This window comes from Archocentrus centrarchus, unplaced genomic scaffold (assembly GCF_007364275.1).
Source record: "Archocentrus centrarchus isolate MPI-CPG fArcCen1 unplaced genomic scaffold, fArcCen1 scaffold_52_ctg1, whole genome shotgun sequence".
NCBI lineage: Eukaryota > Metazoa > Chordata > Actinopteri > Cichliformes > Cichlidae > Archocentrus > Archocentrus centrarchus.
Window position 1 is genome coordinate 994,775 of NW_022060274.1, and position 21,833 is coordinate 1,016,607.

The 21,833-nt window shown below is 40.7% G+C and overlaps 1 protein-coding gene across 2 annotated transcripts in view; it reads right to left on the reverse strand.

Moving 5' to 3' along the window:
- The window catches only part of large1 (LARGE xylosyl- and glucuronyltransferase 1), a 136,059-nt gene that overhangs the window by 62,238 nt on the left and 51,988 nt on the right, over nucleotides 1-21,833 (reverse strand). For both annotated transcript variants that reach the window (XM_030725285.1, XM_030725287.1), the window contains exons 4-6: nucleotides 20,318-20,400; nucleotides 12,640-12,763; nucleotides 12,300-12,471 (exon numbers count right to left, since the gene is read on the reverse strand). In XM_030725285.1, coding sequence (XP_030581145.1) covers nucleotides 12,300-12,471; nucleotides 12,640-12,763; nucleotides 20,318-20,400 — 379 coding nt within the window. The remainder of the gene's footprint in view (nucleotides 1-12,299; nucleotides 12,472-12,639; nucleotides 12,764-20,317; nucleotides 20,401-21,833) is intronic.

Below are 21,833 nucleotides of genomic sequence, written 5' to 3' on the forward strand. Positions count from 1 at the left end.
CAGGACCCACTGCACCAGCGTAGGATCTGACAGTGTGTCCAAGGATTTCATTCTAATAGCTGATGGCAGTCAGGGTGCTGTTGCCTAGCCTGTGGAGGTCTGTGCATCCTTCCATGGATAAGCCTCCCTAGACCATCACTGAGTGCTCATCCTGTTCCTCCTTGGACAAAGATAAGCAGATATGTGAGGAGAAGGATTTTAAATTCTATTCTAGATTTAACAGAGAGCCAACGAAGAGAAGCCAATATGGGAGAAATCTGCTCTCTCTTTCTAGTCCCTGGATCAGCTGAAGGCTTTTCAGGGAGCTTTTAGGACAGCCTGATAATAATGAATTACAATAGTCCAGCCTAGAAGTAATAAATGCATGAATTAGCTTTTCAGCATCACTCAGAGAAAGGATGTTTCTAATTTTAGAAATATCGTGCAAATGCAAAAAAGCGGTCCTACATATTTGTTTAATATGTGCATTGAAGGACAAATGATATTGAAGGCCTGGATCACCTGTTCTTCTATTGTGGGGTGGTGCAGGCTTTCTGGTATGACATGTGGAGCTTAGTACAATATTTACACTATTAAGCAAAGCCGAATGCTGGGAGCTTCAGGTATGATTAATTCAAGCCTTATAATTTGGTAATACAATCATATTATGTGAACTCATCAGCCAATATTACTTTATAATTATGCGGTTATTAGAATTTATTAAAAATTGTCTATTGCTATCTGGTTAGATATTGTTACCACATTATTGCCAAATGGTTTAGCCTCATGGGCATATCTTTGTTTCCACAGTATTACCCTCAGTTTTGGGGCCCTTACTATCAAATTACATAAAGTTCAGTGGAATACTACTCAGCTGTAACCGCTGTTGGTACCATGACAATACTTGGATAGTAGCTGGTTATTACTTTGGTAACTGGATGTAATAACTTGTAATTTTCCACATTATTACCTTTTGTTTCAAGCTTGTTACCCCATTATTACCACATTATTACCGAGCTGTAATGGAAAGTGCTACCCAAATTTGGAATTTGTGGAATGAGAAACGCCCGTGCCCTCAGGGCACACTAAGATATGAGTCTCTATGAACTCTCAGCATATTAGCCCTAATCAAATTTTAGCTGCCATGGAAACAGATGAAACAAAGCATCTGGAGAAAAAAGATTTTTAAGAATGGTAAAAATATTTAATCCACATTTGAGAGTTAAAAACAAATATTATTATTATTATTAATAGCAAATGTGACTTAAAGAGCTTGTTGATTGATTTTATGGCAAATTAGAGAGAACTGGAACTGAATGAAAAAAGTATTTAGATAAAAACAAAAACCACAAACGTGAGCACAGCAACATGGTGAGAATGGCATGACAATGTGCACAAATAGTGCTTTATAAATCTCACTGAAGTGAGCAGTTACATTTGTATTATATACACAAAGACAACTATATGGTCAGATGGATTAAGTGAGGACAATCACGTCTAAGTCAGATGTTCCAAAACTGGCTGCTTGTTTAATAAGATTTAAACAACCAGCGTTTACACAGGTGAGTGTGTCTGTACTTTTAAAATCCCAGCTGCTGTCTTTACTTCTTTACAAGGAGTGTGAACTTCTGAACATGGAAGAAGTTTGTCTTCCCACAGGAAAGCATTCCCACATGTTCTTAACATTGTAAAAGGGTCTGTTTGAACCCAAACCATGATCCTTTTCTAAGCCTTAACAAGTTGTCCATGCCTAACCCTCACCAAGCAGCAGGTGAAACCAAAAAGAGCTAAAATAGCTACAAAAATTAAAATAAGTCAAAGTATAAAAATATTGCTGTATATGAAAAAGGAGAATCTGCAGTATTTATGGTTAGATTGCACTTCGGGGGATTTTAGATTTCAGACACTCCAGCTGTTAGTGACAGTCAGTGTGATGTAATCCTAAAGAAGTGAATATAGTAATTTGCTGGGAGACCTCTAATGGCCAGTACCGGGTTGTAGGAAGGATAAGACCACCTTGAAATGCCCCATTCATCTGGATTTATGAAGACATTAGGGAGAGAGAGACAGGTGAAAAGGTAAAGAGCAAAACTGAACATTCACATCCTCGCCTGCGTGATGCAAATTTCCACCCATCCAAACATCCATCCATTTTCTTCCGGTTATCCAGGGCCAGATTGTGGGGACAGCAGCCCAAGCAGAGAAACCCAGACCTCCCTCTCCCCAACCACCTCCTCCAGTTCATCCGGGTGGACCCCTAGGCCTTCCCAGGCCAGCCGAGAGATATAATCTCTCCAGCGTGTCCTGGGTCTGCCCCAGGGCCTCCTCCCAGTAGGACAGGCCCGGATCACCTCACCCAAGAGGCACCCAGGAGGCACCCTAGTCAGATGCCCGAATCACCTCAACTGGCTCCTTTTGATGTGGAGGAGCAGCTTTGAGCCCCTCCCGAATGGCTGCACTCCTCATCCTATCTCTAAGGGAGATGTCAGCCACCCTCAGAGGAAGCTCATTTCTGCCGATGGATGGAAATTTCTTCAGCTGGTAATATCTGCCAACATTTAGAAAAGCAATATATAAGTACCAGTCTTTATAACTAATTTATGACAATGTGCACACTACATGCTTAAAATGCACCATGTGCACATTTGCTGGGGAAGGATCATTGGAAGTCAGGTGTAGAGTATCTCTCCATAGTGTTCAGGCAGAATGCAGCTGCATTAACAGGACCTGAAAATATTTCCTCTAAGTGTTTAAGGTATCAGAGTGTACAGAATGTATGATGATTAACGGGAAAGATGAGAGATTTGAAGTAATATTAGAAACAAATGGAGATTCTCTTGAGTTCTGTGATCCGTCAGAAGTTGAGGTGAATACAAAAACTCAAAGACAAAACATGGTCAGTACGTCTGCTGCTGGCTAGCTCACAGCTACATGCTGCACTGTAAGGAGACTGAGCCTCATTTACCAAAACTGGGTAACCACACATCTGTATGGAAATTCTGTGTTTCAAGCATAAATCAGTGATTAATATTAATATTTTTGTATCTGAATTTATTGATCCTTTACAAACAAGCCTCAGATCATCTTATGAGGTATTTCATTGCTGGTGCTGATGTCTAACTTCTAGGCACTCTCTCACAGATGCTGGAGAATCTAGATTTCTTTTTTTTTAATCACAGTGAGTTTCTCATCTTGGGTTAACAGATCAGCTGCTTCTTTTTCTTGTAGCCAGTTAGTCTTTATTTTATATCGACTTTGATGTCCAAGAATTTTTTTTTACTTGAGCCACAGTGAGTGTGGCAGGAGAAGCAATATTCTTTTTTAAAAACAACAACAAAAACCACTGTCACTGCAGTGGAAACAGTTTGGAAAGCTGTGCCTTTTCTGGCTTCCTCTTTGGACACAGTTGTTTCAGTTTCTTAAGTCAGACTTTCTCCTGCTTTCTCACCTTACAGGTGCAGGCTTCTCTCTTACATCATCACCACTTTCTCTGATTCACCTGGAGGTAAACATGTTTCCTGATATAGATAAATTGGGGGCATGCCAATATGCAGACTGCACAAGCCCGTTGGTTCAGAATAATTCTGATTTACTAACATATGGGTCATTCCATGTCTTGTAGCTGTAATGTGAGGGTGGATCAGTACTGTACATTTGTCCATATCACCCCCTGCTGGCCATTCAAAAGAATGTACGTTTAAGGAATTTAATTTTTTTTAGTTCCAGAAGTTGTATCCATCTTTTATACCATCTGTGAAGATATGGCAAACATTCATCTTCCTCCTAATGGTAATTGTAAATTTGTCATACATGTTATTGTAAGTGTAAATGGTTGTGTTTTTCCCTGTGTCAGCCCTGTGGTGGACTGGTGATCTGTTCATGGGGTACATGACCTTTTACGATCTGTCACTCAGGAAAGTGAACAGACTCAAGACAGATCCTTAGAAGCTAGAAGTCGAAGGTCAAGAAAGATTTCATCCTTAAGAACTGTATTATTTAGCAGCATGTTTTTAGGGGAATCCATTTTGAACTTGAGAAATTCAGAAGATGAATGTGTTCATAAAGAACAGAGGAACTATTTTAGGAACAATTTGAATCTCATTAAGGAAGTCTTGGAAATTACATTTGAAACCAGAAAGAAATTGTCTTATATCAGAGTTCTGAATAGACTACAGACTGGAGAGGACTTTCAGAAAACCCCACTCAGAAGCATAACATCAGTTCATGACTGTAAAGATTTACTGCCACTGTTAAAAGCCTTGGAATTACAGTGTATGAAGGTAAATGCTGTATGCTGCAAAATGTGAGTGTTTATGATGTGAGAACATGTCAAAAAAATGTGAGTCTGTATAAAAAAAAAAGATCTTGCTTTTATACATTTTCACTCATAAAAAAATTCATATACTTGGGTTTTAAATTTACAGAAAAGGGAACATTCATAAATGTGTAGCTTTATACTGAGAGCTGCAAACCTGTGATTTCAATTTGACTCACATTGACTGTGCAAAAGTGACCTACCCTTTATTTCTTTGTATTTTGCCAGGAAACTGCAGCACTTAATGGGAATGTGCAAACATAATGGAAATACAGTATATAAGGCAAAAACATATTTTGTGACCACTTTTATTCTTTAACACAGCCTGAACTCTCTTAACCCTAAACTTAACCATTTTACAACAGTGAGCATCTACATCCATCTGTGAAACAAGGTGGAGGCTCTGTCACGGTTTGTGGTCTTGGAGATATTGGTGGATTTATAAATGCAGACAAGTACTGTCAGATTTTGAGCCACCATGCAGAACCATCTGGAAGGTGTCTGATTGGCACCGTCTTCATTTTTCAGCACAACAATTTCTCCTGAGTAGAGTCCGTGCTCTCACTATTGCCCCAAGTTAACAAGAAAGGTCTGAGTGTTCAAATGAATCACAGAGGAGATAAACTAGGTTTAGTGACAGACACCTCAGTGCATCGAGTGATGCTGAAAGTAAGCAGCAAGACTGTGATCAGTGCTGCTCTGACTATTTATTTGCCAGCGTGTCAGCAACACGGGATTATTGCTCTTGTTGTAAGAGCCAAATCTTTGGGTCCCTCTCCTGAAGCAGCTTTCACTGAGTCTTCACCCTAAATGTTTACAACAGAGCTCCACATATTTCTGCTGTATGTTTTTAGAGCAGAATACACACGCACATACAGCACTGATCCCACTGCTCTCTGTATCACATCTAAATATGCTGTTTGCTGACAGAACCCAGCAATAATCAATTCACGTTTAAATTTAGAGTCTACTTTTTGATTAAAATCATTAGCAGTGAGGTCAAGTAATAGTTTTATGCTTTCATGTTCATTAGTCAGCAACAACCATCAAGTGCAAGCAGCTTGTTCAGTGTGTACAGCCTGTACTTATTGGCTGCAATATATGTGTCAGTGTTTTCAGAAAGGTTCAACATTATGATTCTGTTATATAACCCCTGATCACATTTAAAATGCATGAATATACAGCGCAGCAGGCTGTAAATCAGGGCTCTTCAGCTCCAGGCCTCGAGAGCCGGTGTCCTGCAGGTTTTAGATGTGTCCCTGATCCAACACGCCTGAATCAAATGGCTGAATTACCTCCTCAGTATGCAGTCAAGTTCTCCAGAGTCCTGCTAACGACTTCTAGATTTGACTCAGGTGTGTTGAAGCAGAGACACATCTAAAACCTGCAGGACAGGGGCTCTCGAGGCCTGGAGTTGAAGAGCCCTGCTGTAAATGAAGGCTCTTCCATTATCACTGCTCCTCCTGGTGGATACAGACATTACCACCAGTTTTCCTGAGTGGCACTCCCACTCATGGTCGCATTGCCCACATCACAAGTGGGGGGGGGGGTCTCATTTTGGCCAAGGACCAGCCAAGGAAGGCCAAAGTCCTGTCACAGACAAGTCGGCCATTTTAAGTGGCTGTATCTGTAACCCTCTAATGCATTTACATCCCCATTATTCAACATACATCTGTTACATTGCTTCTAGTCTCTTGCTTTGTGGCTGTCCCTTTAATAACAGTCAACTCCACCTTCCACTTAACCAGTTTGATTTAACTGATTCAGTACTGCCAATAAAAGTGCTATCTGACATGTCATCACAAAAAACTTCAAATTCAAAACTGACAGTAAGTTCTGCCATACTGAGGTTGCCTTGAGTACAGTTCTTTGTGAGTGCTACATATAAACATATCAATGACACTTATTAATACATGCCTTATTGAAAAATACATTTGCAGTTTCTCATCCCTCATGTTTGTGTGTTTGCTATGAGGTTCATGTGGTTTATGAAATAAAAATAAGAGCTGTCTCAGCAAAATCATACAGAGGCAAAGATGGACTTCCCTCTTATCCATATTTAGAAGCTTTTTGCATCAGCTGGTAATTTGAAGAAAGTTGAGTCTTAGAGTAGCATTTATTGTGAGTGTGTCTTAGTGGATGTTACAATGCTTTAAACGTAACGGGGCTCACCAGTTCATCCAGAGAAGACAGCAAAGGGAGGGGTGGCATAGGTGCTGCACTGGAGTAAACTTTTAATTAAGATTGATCCAAACTCCTGCTGGCTGTGTTGTACTATAGGATAGCACAACCCATAAATCTTTGAAGTGACTCACACTGTCTCCTTCCCTTACTCTGCCTACGTGCCTTCCTCAGTCTTCTTTCCTATCTTCACCATCTTCCAGTGATTTACTCACAAGGTGTTTTGTCCAGCTTTTGTCCTTTTGTCCTCACAGATCCTGTCTTCCATACCTTAAAGGTCTCACTGTGCCCCAAATACAGGTTATTAGGTGCAAATGTTTTTCTGCTTGTTCACACAAATATCTAATCAGCCAAGCAATGGTCAACACAACATGCTGAAGTTCAAACTGAGCATCAGAATAAGGAAGAAAGGTGACTTAAGTGACTTTTAATGTGGTATGATTGTTGGTGCCAGATAGGCTGGTCTGAGTATTTCAGAAACTATTGACCTACTGGGATTTTTCTGCACAATCATCTCGAGTTTATAGAGGATGGTCCAACAAAGAGAAAATATCCAGTTCTCTGGGCAAAAATGCCACGATGCCAGAGGTCAGAGGAGAATGGTAAGACTTCTTCAAGCATGACAAATAACCACCCGTGCCATACGAGTGCACAGCACCAAATCCTGAAGCAGCAGAAGACCACACCATGCGCCATTCTTGTAAGTTAAGAACAGGAAACTGAGGCTACAATTGACATAAACTGGACAGCAGAAGATTGGAAAAACATTGCATGGACTGATGAGTCTCAATTTCTGCTATGACATTCAGATGGAAGATTTAGAATATGTTGAAAACAACATGAAAGCATGGATCCATCCCGCCTTATATCATCGGTTCAGGCTGGTGGTAGTGTAATGATATGAGGAATATTTTTGTGGCACACTTTTGGTTCCTTACTTCCAACTGAGCATCGTTTATATACCAAAGCCTTCCTGAGGACTGTTGCTGAGCATGTCCGTCCCTTTGTGACCACAGTGATGGCTGCTTCCAGCAGGATAATGTGTCATGTCACAAAGATAACATCATGACAGTGACTTCACTGTTCTCAAATGACCTCCAAAATCAGATCTCAACCCAACAGAGCACCTTTGAGATGTGGTGGAATTGGAGATTTGAATCATGGATGTGCAGCTGACAAATCTGCAGCAACCCAGGACACACTTGAAAAAGAGATTTTAATCTCAATGTGTTTTTCTTCCTGGTTAAATAAAGGTTTGAAATGAAATGAAAACCGAGTGCTGCTATGACACCAAATCAGCAGATTCTCTGAGGAATGATTCCAGCACCTGTTTAAATCTATGCCATGAAGAATTAAGGGACTAGCAAAGTATACTTAATAAAGTGACCAGTCAGTTTATATACCTGTCTGACTATGGCCCTTTGATAAGACTATCTGTCTTAAAATCCAGTGGCACAATGGTGAGGCAGCATCAATCACCCCCACTAAAGGAGAAATAATTAATGAAAAAGGACACTGGGGCAGTTTAGGAGGATAAGGAGGGAGGAGTCAGATTTTCCACTCAGTACTTCAGTGCAGCCATGTGGAGCAGGTAAAAACACTTTTGCCTTTAGATGACATGCCATGCAGCCGAACCTCGAAGCCTTAAAAGCCTTCTCTAATAGCATAGCCCAGTACTCCTCAGCACCTCATATGGCATCTGGATCATAAATACTGCAGATTCATATCTGACTGAATCCTGACTTGTAATCTGACTGTTAGGAGTATTTACCAGTACAGATAAGATTACAAAGATTATAAAGTTATCTAAGCTGCCATTTCACTGAGTGTGGAAAATGTGACATCCCAAACAAGGTTTCCTACCACTGCTTTGAATGCACAAAATAATTTGCAATAAGCAAGTTTTGTACACAAAGTATTAATTAATATTTGTAATAATATTTATAATTATAAAAGTTAAAGGTTAGTTACAAAGTGATGAGAGTAACTGTAACATTATCTTCCTAATAAATCCCAACAGTTCCAGAATGTTCTTGGCATTTTCATTTTTAATAAAATATATTTAAATCCTTATGGCTATGATTGCAAACATCCTAGCATCCTTCTCCTTCAGTCACTACATAATGACGACTGCAGCTTTTAGCCAGGAGGTTAAAAGGTGTACTTCGTGTACACCTTTACAACTTTACAACTACACCTATCCAACTGGGTTCTGGGGCTGAAACAGCTTTTGCCTTTTTCTCCACCTCCTGTACTTTGCTTAAAATAACTTATAATGACTGCATTCAGTAGTAATGGTTTGTATCTGCCGGTAGTGACCACCAGCATGTTAATGTTAAGTGGGCTGTATTTTTATATATTGGTTTGTAGTCTTACTGGCAACTCACAGCACTTTCAGTCTGATCAGATATGCAGCTTGTCACCTGTATAAAATTGGACATGCAGTATAGCAGGTAAAACGGTGCTTATTGTACACAGGTTCACTTTTAATAGGGAGCTTATTTATTTATGTATTTTAATTGGCATTGCCAAATGTTCAGTAGAAGGGCCAGAACTATGAAGCACATTCAACATACTCAGGAGATCTTTTCCTTATCTGATTTATCTACAAGCATGTTCATGTTTTGGCAGCATATGAACGATCACAAACACGGACAGGTTCATCAGCAGCAGAGCAGCACTTTTAATTGACAAAACATTAAATAGTAGGGCTCTATGATTAAGACCAAAATTATAATCACGATTGTATTGTTCAATATTAAGATCACAATTATTTGACACAAAAAAACAAAAAAGCTCTTCACCCTCTGCCTTGCCAGACATTTACATTTTTTTTACATAGTGTTACTCATCCTGACGAGTCCAGGAAACTTCAAGCTGCGTGGTGCTGGGAAGACTGACTAATGCAGGCATGTGGTCAGGCTGATTTATGTTGTGTTTTAAATATCAGGCTTATTTAATTGTGGGAAGCCAAAATTGTGATTGAGATTAAAATACAATTAATTGTGCTTTTCTAGAAAATAGTACTGTATGAGAAAAATATATAAACAAGCTTTATAGCATCAACATAGTGATGTGTATTAATGTGTAGATGTGGTCATCCATCCATCCATGCATACATCCATTTTCTTCTGCTTATCCGGGACCAGGTTGCAGGGGCAGCAGCCCAAGCAGAGAAACCCAGACCTCCCTCTCCCAGCCCCCTCCTCCATCTAATCTGGGGGTACAGGCCAGCCAAGGCATATAATCTCTCCAGCGTGTCCTGGGTCTGCCCCAGGGCCTCCTATGCCCAGAACACCTCACCCAAGACGCAGCCAGGAGGTATCCTAGTCAGATGCCCAAACCACCTCAACTGGTTCCTTCAATGTGGAAGAGCAGCGTCTGTACTCTGTGGCCCTCCTGGATGGCTGCACTCTTCACCCTCTCTCTAACGGAGAGGCCAGCCACCCTTCGGAGGAAGCTCATTTCCGCCGCTTGGATCCACAATCTCGTTCTTTCAGTCACTATCTGGAGCTTGTGCCCATAGGTGAGGGTAGAGACGTTGATCGACCGGTAAATCAACAGCTTCTGAACCTCGACTGTCATTGATGACACCCACAGTAGTCGTGGATGAAACTGCAGGGCTGCTCACATTCATATGTGTGGAAGTTTAGAGTGCATGTAAGTTGGTATTATGAATCATGCTGGCTGGTGTAATAATTTGGCAAGCTAGCTAACAGGATCAACACAGATGATTTCACTGGCATTAAGATCAGCAACAAAGTTACTGTTATGTTGTAATCTTCCTCAATATAGTCATTTTAAGGTATTTGTGTTTGTTTTTTTGCTTTAGGTTGAATGAATTAGTCAGTTTTATCTAATCAAGCAGTGGCTTACTATGCAAGATAATTTGTAATTCATTCAGAAAGACAGCTTAGGGTCAGATTTGATCCTGAAACCAAACGATCCCTTCATCACTTAGTCAACCAGACAATAGCCATAAAAAGTATTTAATATGAAAACTGAATGTTAAAACATTTTGTGTGGAAGAAAGCTAGAAAATATCTCAGAACTTCAAATAATCTGCAAGACTAATGGGTTTAAAAAGCATTTGCAGATTAGCATTTGAGCCAAATAGGCCTTAGTTTTTTTTTCCTTATTCACAATTCATGCTCATCATTAATACATCATCACTTCATCATTTTATCCTGTTATAAAGGGACTAGAAAGAGAGAGCATATTTCTCCTATACCGTCTCCCTGTTAAATCCAGAACTGAAGTTCCTTTATGATCAAGCTTATAGTTAGGGCTGGATCAGGTGACCCTAAACCCTGAGGAAAGTAATTATTGTAGGGTCTTTATCTTACAATATAAAGTGCCTAGAGGGGACTGTTTGTTGTGATTTGGTGCTATATAAATAAAACTGAATCAAACTGTTAGACGTTTGTGTGAAATGTAGTCATACTTAGTGTATTAAATTTTGTGTAGTAGCCAAAAATGCAAGTTCAATACTTGGAACCAACTCCAGAACTTTTATCTGCTTTATTTGTCATGGAATAATGACAGCGCGCCTCAGCTGCCCATGAAACTGCTTGCCAGTCAACTGTCCAATTACTTTTGAGCATCTGAAAATGGAGGCCTATGTATGAAATTAATGTAATTCCTAATTCCAGTACTTTTCTTAAACCATTTGAATTACTGAAGCTGAAAAGCTGCACTTAAATCATTGTGGCGTACAGAGACAAAACTACTTTAACTGTCATTTCTAAAAACTTATGGACATGCATATAGACAACCTAAAGTCAAAAAGGCTCTCAACACTGTTAACACACAAGAAACAACAGCTGCAAGGACAGGAGTGTTCCAAAGAACATGTGCCGCCTGCACACTTACTGAGATGCTGAAACCGTGATGGACGATGGAAAAGGTATCCCTGCGTCTCGACAGGCGACACAAACTGACCTTGACACACACACACACATGCACAATCACACACGCACACACACATAAAACTATTTGGATCGCATAATTATGAAAACCATGATCCGGCATAGCCAGGCTTTTACTTCAGATGGAGTTCTGATGCAAATCAAAAGTGTCAAATAATTAAGAACGCTGCACTTAAACTACATGCTAATAAAAGCTGGAAGTCCATGCAATGTAAAATGCTGGTCAAATCCTTGACAAATACGCACACACCAAAGGTATGTGTCCTGGTCCTAGGTCTTCAACCTAGTGTTTTGTTTTGAAGGGACTCTTGTATTAGTTAGTTTTATGGTTTATATTATTCTCTTTATGTATCCTTTAGTTCCCAGTGGTTGTTGACTGTAGTTCTCCCTGTGTTCTATCCTGCAGTGTTCCCCTCTGTGTGGAGTCTCCTGTGTCTGCTTTCCTCAGTGTGTCTGTCCCTCTGTGTTGTGTCAAGTCTGTGTCTCTGTTTCCTCGTTGTGATACTTCCTGTTTTATTTTGCCAGTCTCCTGTTCTGTGTGTTGTGTTTAGTTTTACTTCCTTGTCTCGTTTATGTGATTATGTTCAGCTGTGCTCCTCACCTGCTGCCTGCTCCCTGATTATCCTTCCCTGTATTCATCGTCTCAGTCTTCCCCTGCCTTTTGTTGGATTCTTGTTGTTGTCATGGCTGTGTCTTGTCCCTGTGTTCTCTGTGCGCCTCAGTTTTTTCCCCAGTTTAGGTTTTCCTTAGTTTTGTACCTGCCTTGTTTTGTTAGTTTATATCATCAGCCACAATCAAGGCTCGTGTTTGTTTAACTCCTGCATCCTACATTTGGGTCCTCATGGTTTGCTCCCACGCACCATGAGAGTATGAAAAAAAAAAAGGAGCTGTATTACCTTTGAACTTGTGGAAGACGGCCCAGAGTTCAGCGATGTCAGTGGCAAAGGTGATGTCTGTGTCCAGAACGATGACTCTCTGCAGATCTGATGGCAGTGTCTTGGTGAGGACCAGTTTCATTAGCCCATAGATCCCCGAATAATGTTTGTTAGGGATCCATGACACTTCAGACTGAAACACCACAACAAAGAAGGGTGGGGATCATTTATTTTTATGTGTAGTTTACACAACAGCCAATAAAGAAATTACAGTGTCACATGAAATAAAGCAGTAGCCACGAGCTCATTAAGCACTACAGCCTAGTCGGTAAAGCTGAGAGTTGGAGCCTGTGTTCCTCACCTTCAGTTCATCTGCATCGTAGAAGTTCACCCTGACAGCAGGAACCATCCACGTGTGGAACAAAGAGGACAGGATCTGCTGAGCAATGGAGTCTGTGATGAAATGGAAATGAAGGGGATTCCGCCTGCAGACACACACAAACGCCCAAGCCTGAATTAACTCAGAATAACGAGCTTCAGATCACATAAAATTCAGTACAAAGAGTGAAGCACATTTAAACAATGTCCAGATTAACCTTTTTTAAAAAACTGCAAAACATCGTGTCCAGGACCACACGTCTACCAGAGGCAGCAATTACTACTTTTTTCATTTTCAAGTCAAGTCACATTTATTTATATAGCACATTTAAAAACAATAAAGGTTGACCAAAGTGCTGCACATAGAGATAAACAGGATAAAAAGGCAGTAATAAATAAATTAATTAATTAAAACAACACAATCAGAAGTCAGCAATCATCTAATAGGATGTTACATTGCAGCCAAATGCTAAGGAAAAGAGATGTCTTTAATAAGGATAAACGAGTCTACCGTCTGGGCTGAGCAAATATGGAAAGGAAGATTATTCCAAAGGCTTGGTGCTGCCGCTGCAAACGCTCGATCACCTCTCAGTTTCAGCCTAGTTTTTGGTTGCAAATTTGCAGATTTTTTGGGTAAAAACTTATCAGCAAAAACGCAGCTGCAAACACAGCGGTGGAGACCCGGTTTGATTTTTTTTTCTTTTTTTGGGGTGGGGGGGCTGCAGGAAGTTCACTGTTTGTGTTACAGTGCTTATGACGCGTTTGTAGTATAAGTGGTGGGAGCGCTGTTTACCCGCAGGCCATTAATCATTGCTATATGAAATCATCTCGCGGGTCGTATATAATTATATTGCGAGCTGGGTGTGGCCCGCAGGCCTTGAGTCTGACACGTGATATATAAGAACCAGCCTGGCTCTCTACCACAGCGTGTCTTTTCTCTCCCCTCAGCAGATGACTGCCCCTCCCTGAGCCTGGTTCTGCTGGAGGTTTCTTCCTGTTAAATGGAGTTTTTCCTTCCCACTGTCACCAAGTGCTGCTCATAGGAGGTCGTTTTAATTGATGGGTTTTCTCTGTATTATTGTAGGGTATTTACCTACAACATAAAGCGCCTTGAGGCGACTGCTTGTTGTGATTTGATGCTATATGAATAAAATTGAATTGAAATATATTTGACAACAGCGGAACAAGAAAACAAATAGAATATGAGTAGAACTGTTTAGTCATTTACATTATTAAATGCATGTGATCACCCCTAAGGCTGGAAGAGGCACACACACCATGCTGATGGGGATACATGTCTTACGTCAGGGCCGGGAGGGCTGAGGCTGTAATGTAGGTGTTCAGGACTTCCAAATCAGGTCAAGAGAAAGTGACACTGAGCTGAGGATGTGAGCACCCGGGGGTGTCTTATGCTGAATGACTTTGTGTATGAATGTGTCAGCTGCACTTGTTCAATAAGCACTGAAGGCTGGGAGCTGTCAAAATGCATCAGAAAAATCAGAAAAAAGGCTGTCAGCCACAGGAGTGTACAGTACATTGAAAGGGTCTTCACAGCCTTTGGGATCGTGCTAAAAGGGAAGCAAATGTGCCATGTACATCCTGATCATCAGAAATATCCATGATAATCTTATCCTCATAATGCAGTGATGCATTCCTGTTCCACTAAATTCTTTCACAAAATACACAGATATGTATACACTGTGCTCCTGACTACTCAGAGTGAAAACAAAGACAAAGAACGGCTCAAACAGGTGCAACATGAGCTGAAGAAGAGACTGAAAATGGCAAACGTGGAATACAAAAAGAAGATAGGAAGGAATCTACAAAACAGCAGCATTCATGAGGTGTGGAAAGGAATCAATACCATCTCTGGAAACAACAAAAAGAAACAGCCACCTCCACCACAGATAGCCCATCCCTTGTCTGTCACAGAGACAGGGGTTAGATTGGAGCTATGCTCAGGGAAGGCTGCTGGCTGTGTGTCCAAGGCTGTTTAACCCTTTAACAGTGGCGATCGCTGCTGAAGCACCTGTTACCTGCCCTTACTTACTGTGAACAGCTGGTCAACACCGAGCATATCGCCGCTGAGGCAGATGATCAAAGGAACTTTGAATTACCGTAATTGCGCGACCATTTGTCCTATCGGAAAAATTCAAACGGTTTCAGAAAGCTTAGAAATTGTGCTTCACAGTCAATATAGAGTTATTATGGTAATTGTTGCAGTAAGTCATCAAACGGTGGCAATTTTGAAGTACGCTCTGTCGCCTGGAACAGGTTCAGTATACACTCCTGATCAAAATCTTAAGACCAGTTAAATAATTGCAAGAATTTGCATTTTGCACTATTGGATATTAAGAAGGTTCTAAGTAGAGCTTCACAATGCTAAAAGAAGAAATCGGTGCAAGAGACAAAAACTTTTGAGCAGGGAATTTATTGAAAACTGCATTTACACTCAAACATGATTTTTTCAGCTGATCAAAAGTTGTGCAAAAATTTGGATTCCACGTTACTTTCTGTAAGTCTTTACACTGTAAAAAGCAAAAAAGCTCACTGACTTTGAACGTGGTAGGATTGTTGAGCTGCATAAGCAAGGCCTCTCACAACGTGCCATCGCTGCAGAGGTTGGATGCAGTAAGACAGTCATTTTGCATTTTTTTAAATGATCCTGAGGGTTCAGGGGGGGCTGGAGGAAACCCACGCAAGCACGGGGAGAACATGCAAACTCCACACAGAGAGGGAGAGGCCTGGGCCAAGGTGGAATTGAACCCAGACCTTCCAGATGTTGTTCTAACTGTGAGGCAGCAGTGCTGACCACTGCGCCACCGTACTGCCCACTTTTAATACCATCCAACCAAATATACTCAGAGATGGCTGCAGATTCTTCCTTTGTTTCCTTTCCACAGACTCAGAAAGGCCACATTTTGTCAGGTTTCTGGGACATTAATGAGCAGCACGGGGCTCCACAGGGGCTGTCCGGGCTCTTTTTCACACTGTATACAGCAGACTGCAAATACAACTCTGAGTCCTGTCACATCCAGGAATACCCAGATGACACTTCCATTGTGGCGTGTATCAGGAATGGACAGGAACCTGAATACAGGGATCTTGTTAAAGCCTTCAGCGACTGGAGTCACAAAAACCACCTCATACTGAACGCCTCTACGACAAAGGAAAAGATAGTGGATTTCTGAGGATTAAGGGCCCCTCTACAGCCTGTGAAAGTTTGTGGGGTGGACATGGAGGTGGTAAAAAAATATAAATATGTAGGTTTACACCTAACAAACTAGACTGAAAGAAAACTAAGATCTCACATCTGCAGGAAAATGCTGAAGATGTTCTATCAGTCTGTGGTTACAAGTGTGCTTTTCTATGCTGCAGCCTGCTGGGGTGGCAGCATCAGAAACAAGGATGCAAGGAGACTGGACAAACTAGTGAGGAAGGCTGGCTCTGTAACTGGAGCCAGACTGGACAGACTGGGAGAGGTGGTGGGAAAATGCTCCTGAACACCTCTGATCAGCCACTTTAGAACATCTTTATGGAACAAAAACATCAGTACTGGAAGACTTCTCTCTCTTCATTGTAAAACGGAGAGATACAGAAAATCATTTGTACCCACAGCCATCAGGCTCTTCAATTCTCATACAAACAGCAAATGAGCTGTCAGACATGTGAATTTCCCTCTGGGATTAATAAAGTTATTATTTTCTTAGTCTTAGCTGTGCTCCCTGGTGTATCTTATCTCCCTGATTACCTCATGTGTATATATTGTCTGAGCCTTCCATTGTTCCTTGTTGTGTCCTCATCTTTGGCTCCCTTCACGCTGTGTGTTCCCCAGTTCCCTGGCTTCCCACGTATTTTCCTAGTCAGTATATTTCTGGCTCCTGTGCAGCCCTGTGTATATTCAGTATATTTACTGTGTGTGCTGCAGTAATATAGCCACATTTAAGTTCAGTCCTGTCTTCCAAGTCCTATATTTGGCTCCTACGTTGCCTGCAACACAGTGGTCTGTGACAGTTTTCAGTGGAAGAGTCCACAGTTTCCGAGTCTGAAGACAGCACATCAGGCATGATCAAGACTTCAATCATGAAGTTTTTCCACATTCAAAAAAACATTTAGCAGAAACACCAGAACTGTGGTGTATAACAGCGTGCCATCTTATGCAGGCTCCAACCACACTGAAAACACACCTGAACCACTCATCAGATTTGCCTCCCTGCAACTTCCCTGACCTTCAGTGTTGCCATATTTAAATCAGATAAAACTTTTGATTTTTATAGATCTGCTCTCAGAATTTGTTTGATGACACCTTGTAAGAGTTTTGGAAATGTAACTAATTACTGAATGAACAGGTAGGGCGAGATGGAAGTCACCATTAACAGTAACAGCTGTTGAATGGCCATAGAATGTCCACATTCACATCCCATCTTTGTCCAACAATTATTCACCTCACCTCCTGCCTGAAAAGGTTTTTGTAGAAGGAAGAGCAGGACCTATTAATCGGAAGGTTGGTGGTTTGATGCCTGGCTGATCCAGTCTGAAGAGTGTGAATGTGTGTGAATATTAGAGAGAAAGCACTTAGACGTAGCAAAAAAAGTACTTGCATGAATGAGTGAATGAGACATGTTGTATAAAGTGCTTGAGTAGAGTAGAAAACGTGCTACATAAGAAGCAGTTCATTTACTTGTGGGGAAGGAAAAGGTTCTGTTATGATATTCTGCAACTACATCATTTTATTTTTGGACTCCACTAGAACAGCGTTACATGATTATCAGTTCAAAATAATCCTTATGTATCTACGCTGAGTCCTGTTGCAGCCCCTGGAACATATACACAGGTTCTCGTCAAAGATTTGAAACTGAACACTGGTGCCATTATTTTTCTGCTGAGGCTGTATCATTCAGACAGGACATATGCAGCTGCTGCTGAACAGGAGAGAATAATGAGAAGCCCCGCTGTCTGAGTGCAGCATAAAATAGAGCGTCTCTCAGGTGGGACAGCATCAGTCACACAGAGAGGGCTTCTACAAGGCTCTCCATCACTTAGGCAAGAGATGAACTGGTAGCAAAAACTAATTTACAGTGTTTGCTAAAACATTTCACATCCAGAAATTAAATGACAGAACAGTAAATACAAAGAATGAAATGGCACACATCTTCAAGCTTGTTTCACAGGGAATTTCTAACATATTCAATATTTCATTACAAATTGACAATACAGGGAAGAAATAGTGGAAGTAAGGCAATTTGTTTAAAACTGCAGGTCAGCTTGTTACAAGGTTAGATTGCATCTGATGATCAGTGTCCCGGGTGTGAGACAGGCTGATCGCTCAGGCTGCTGTCTGCACACTCACAGCAACAGTGAGTCAACATTTAAACATCCCTCTGATTGAACAGGCGCTGCAGTGGTTACCAAAGGAGCCATGATACTAGGCCATTTCTGGCAGGAAAAGATATTTTTGACTTTGTTACATTTTCATCATTTCAAATGGGAACCAACAAAAACAATAGTTGAACCATATAGTTGAAGTATATACATTATAATCTAAGCAACAACTGCTCGATGTGTTCTTGCACTCAGTGGAAGGTATTTTGGAATTTGAATATGCTCGACATGAACTGTGCCTAAAAGCGGTGTTACGATTTAAAAGTTGGACTGTTTTGGAAGGATATTGTTTCTGTAACATTACCCAATACAAAGATGTGCAAACCTTTCGTAATGAAGATGGTGAAAAAAGGTCTGAACCGAGCCAAATGGGAGATGGTATGCAACAGCATTATTGCTGTCACAGTAGTTTTAAATACAAATCTGTCATGGCCGGGGAGGAAACGGGCGAGGAAGGACAAACACGTAGGACTCCAGAGATGGGTAAAACTAAAGGAATTTATTGGGACCGGACAAAAAGAAATACAAAACCTTTTGGGAGGAAGACGAAGGGAGCACAGGAAACACTGGAACACGGGGACACGTAGGTACACAACATCAATGACGCGACAAAGAACACATGGAAACTGAGGGCTTAAATAAACAATGGGTAATCAGGGGAAGAGGAAACAGTAGGGCACAGCAGGTGAGGCAAATGAAACTAATAACACAGAGGAAGCCAACTAAACGCAAAGCACAGGGAAAATCACACTGGCAAAATAAAACAGGAAGTGATAAACCAAGGAACACGCAGACGAGTCACAACACGGGGAACAAGACAAACATACTGGGAGGAGAAGCTCAGGAAATAAACTAAACACAAAACGCTGGGCAAACGGCCCAGGACGTGACAAAATCCTTAATTTGGAACATGTGGTAAATGGACTCGTTCTCATATAGCGCTTTTCTACTCTGCCTAAGCACTCAAAGCGCTTATACAACACATTTACCCATTCATACAAGCACTTCCATGTGTAACTAAACTAAGTGCTTTTAATATCTAACATTCACACTCTTAACATTTGCAGCGGAGAGCAACTTGGGGTTCAGTATCTTGCCCAAGGATACTTTGGCATGCAACCCGGAGCAGCCAGGAATCAAAACGCTGACCTTCTGATCAATAGGTGACCTGTTCTACCTCCTGAGCTACAGCCCCCCCAAATAAGCTAAAGTATTCTGCTTATTTTAGGCTTGCCTGCTTATTTTCACCAAATGCCTCTCAGATGATGGGAACAACTGACATGGGCATATGAGGGCACTTCTTAAGGCAGTTGCTCCAGCTGGTTAGGCTCTCAGTATTGCCTAACAAGATTTCTAGTTCCAGGTACACTTGTTTAGCAGAAATATAGGATTTGAAATTCTTCTAAAAGCTGTTCAAAGATATTTGCAGTCATGGTCATTTAGTGCTATTCTGTGATTTGGAAAAATGTCTCTTTTAGCTGCTGTAACATTCTCTGTATTCAGAGTTATGCTAAAACCTAAAATCCCAACTACTGTGTGTGTCCTGCCAACTTCTGATGCCTTAGAATATATACTTATTTCCCAATTTTTGGCCACAGAGGCTTTTATCCACAGTGGAGGGAGACAGGAAGGGAGGGACAGGGGGGGACACGGGGGGCAAGCTGGCGACAGGCCGGGACTCGGGCCTGCGCCACTCGCACCGCAATGAGGCATATGCATGTGGTCGCCGGCTTCACCGCTAAGCCACCTGGGTGCCTCTTTTTTTCTGGTTATATATAATATATGGAGTCTATGCATCTATTATTCAGGTCTGTTCCCCAATTTCCTGATTGGGTAGCATCTATAAATGATAAATTATTAACTAATATAATGCATTAATTGTCTGATTTATTTATTTATTTAATTGTGAGCCTCACCTACCTGTAAAGGGGTTCGTGAGATGCATAAAAATGGATGTCTTTGTGCCATCTTCAGTTGAATACAGGCTTTTAATGCAAATCATTGCTTTTGTTTTTTATTCACATTTTATATTTACATTTTATACAATCACAACTTTCTTGGAAACTTTACCAGTGCCTAAACACTTAAAAAGTTCAGTAATGCTTATCAGATATTTTTTAACAAGAAATTCAGTATCATCGTTTTACCTCTTGGTAAAGGATTTAATTAACAGCATTTCCAAGACAAAGTAACCTAGTCTGCATAACATTTCCTTAAAAAAAAGGAACTGCTACTCCAAGTATATTATTGAAAGAAAAGTTGAAAATGATTTGCTGTACCTGTGGAAGAGGACAGATTTAACCAGCGTCACCACGTCTCGACTTGCGTTGTAACCTGCGCACACAATGGCCACGTGGATGGTCTGAGGAGAAAATGTATGACAAAGTGATTAAAGAGCAGAGATTTGTTTCTGCACAACACAGGGTACAGAATATCAACTGAACTGCAGCCATAAAGCACATTAAAAACTGTTATTTCCAATAAAGACGACACTAGAACGCATTTCAAAGCATCAAAAGAGGAACTAATCAGCCGTAGTAATATCAAGTCATCTGCTTATGGTCTGTTTGCTTACAGCCACATCATCAGTTTTGTCATTACCCCAGGTCTAAAAGCCTGTGAGGGGAACCATTATGATATCAAAATCTTTTACTCAACATTCCACTTCTGCTTGGCTTATTATTGATTAACACAAATGAGAAGCTCTTTTATTTTTATTGTTTTACATATCAGCAAGATTTGAAGAGAAACATTATCAGAAATATTTCCTTACAAATGAGCGCACTGCAAAGGCCAAACATACTAACTACTACAAAGGTTCTCATGCAATGTATCAAATTCAACATGAAGCTTTGCAAAATCTAATGAACTTTTACTGAGAAGAGTTAGTCAATACCTTTGTTAATAACTATAATATTTATATATTTAAAGCAGATATTCTGATAAGCACTCAATTAACTTCTCAATATCTGCCAAGTTGCTGGTGATGCACTAAGGGTTAGAAGTAGGAGTAGGCTAACACAGCCCCTTTTATTATCATTTTTCTGTATATGCCATACACAAGTGTAAAAACTTGTAATGAAATAACCGTAAGACCAAAATGTGTGTTGACACTTGAAATTGTTATTCTTGAAATTAAGTTTATAAAAAGGGGTTGGTTTCGCATATGACTACAATACAGCCAAACCCTTTTCCTAACTTAAAACAGGTGGATGTTAAAGGTTAAGACATCTGTGCTGTGATGCAACATAGAGAAACAGTATATATAAAATAAACGTATGTTCCAGTAATGCATGCAAAATGTAAACACCAAGGAAGCAATCTAGCATACATGTGCAGAACAGACATTTGACACTTTTCTTGTGCCACTCAAGAAAACACGAAGATTCTCAGAAATGTTATGCAGGTATAAGAGCATTTTTGTTTCTCTCATAATGAATTGAGAAATATAGTATGTCCAGCATATGTTCAGTTTTCAGTAAAATTGTGTATCTGTGTGGCAGAGCCAGCACTGCTCCAAATGGTGTTCTGTTGCTGAGTGTGTCAGTCTATAATGCTAAAAGCATTCGAATACTGAACGTCCACTAAGACTATGAGAAAGTGAGAGGTTCTATGTCTCATAATACAACTCAAAATTTCTGGGGCAGCTTTGGCTCAGGAGATAGAGTGGGTCATCTACCAATCACAAGGTCAGTGGTTTGAAGCCTGTCTACAGATTTCTTGGGCTAGATACTGAACCCCGAGTTGCCCCCAATGCACCCATCAGAGTGTGAGTGTGCACAAATGTTAGACAAT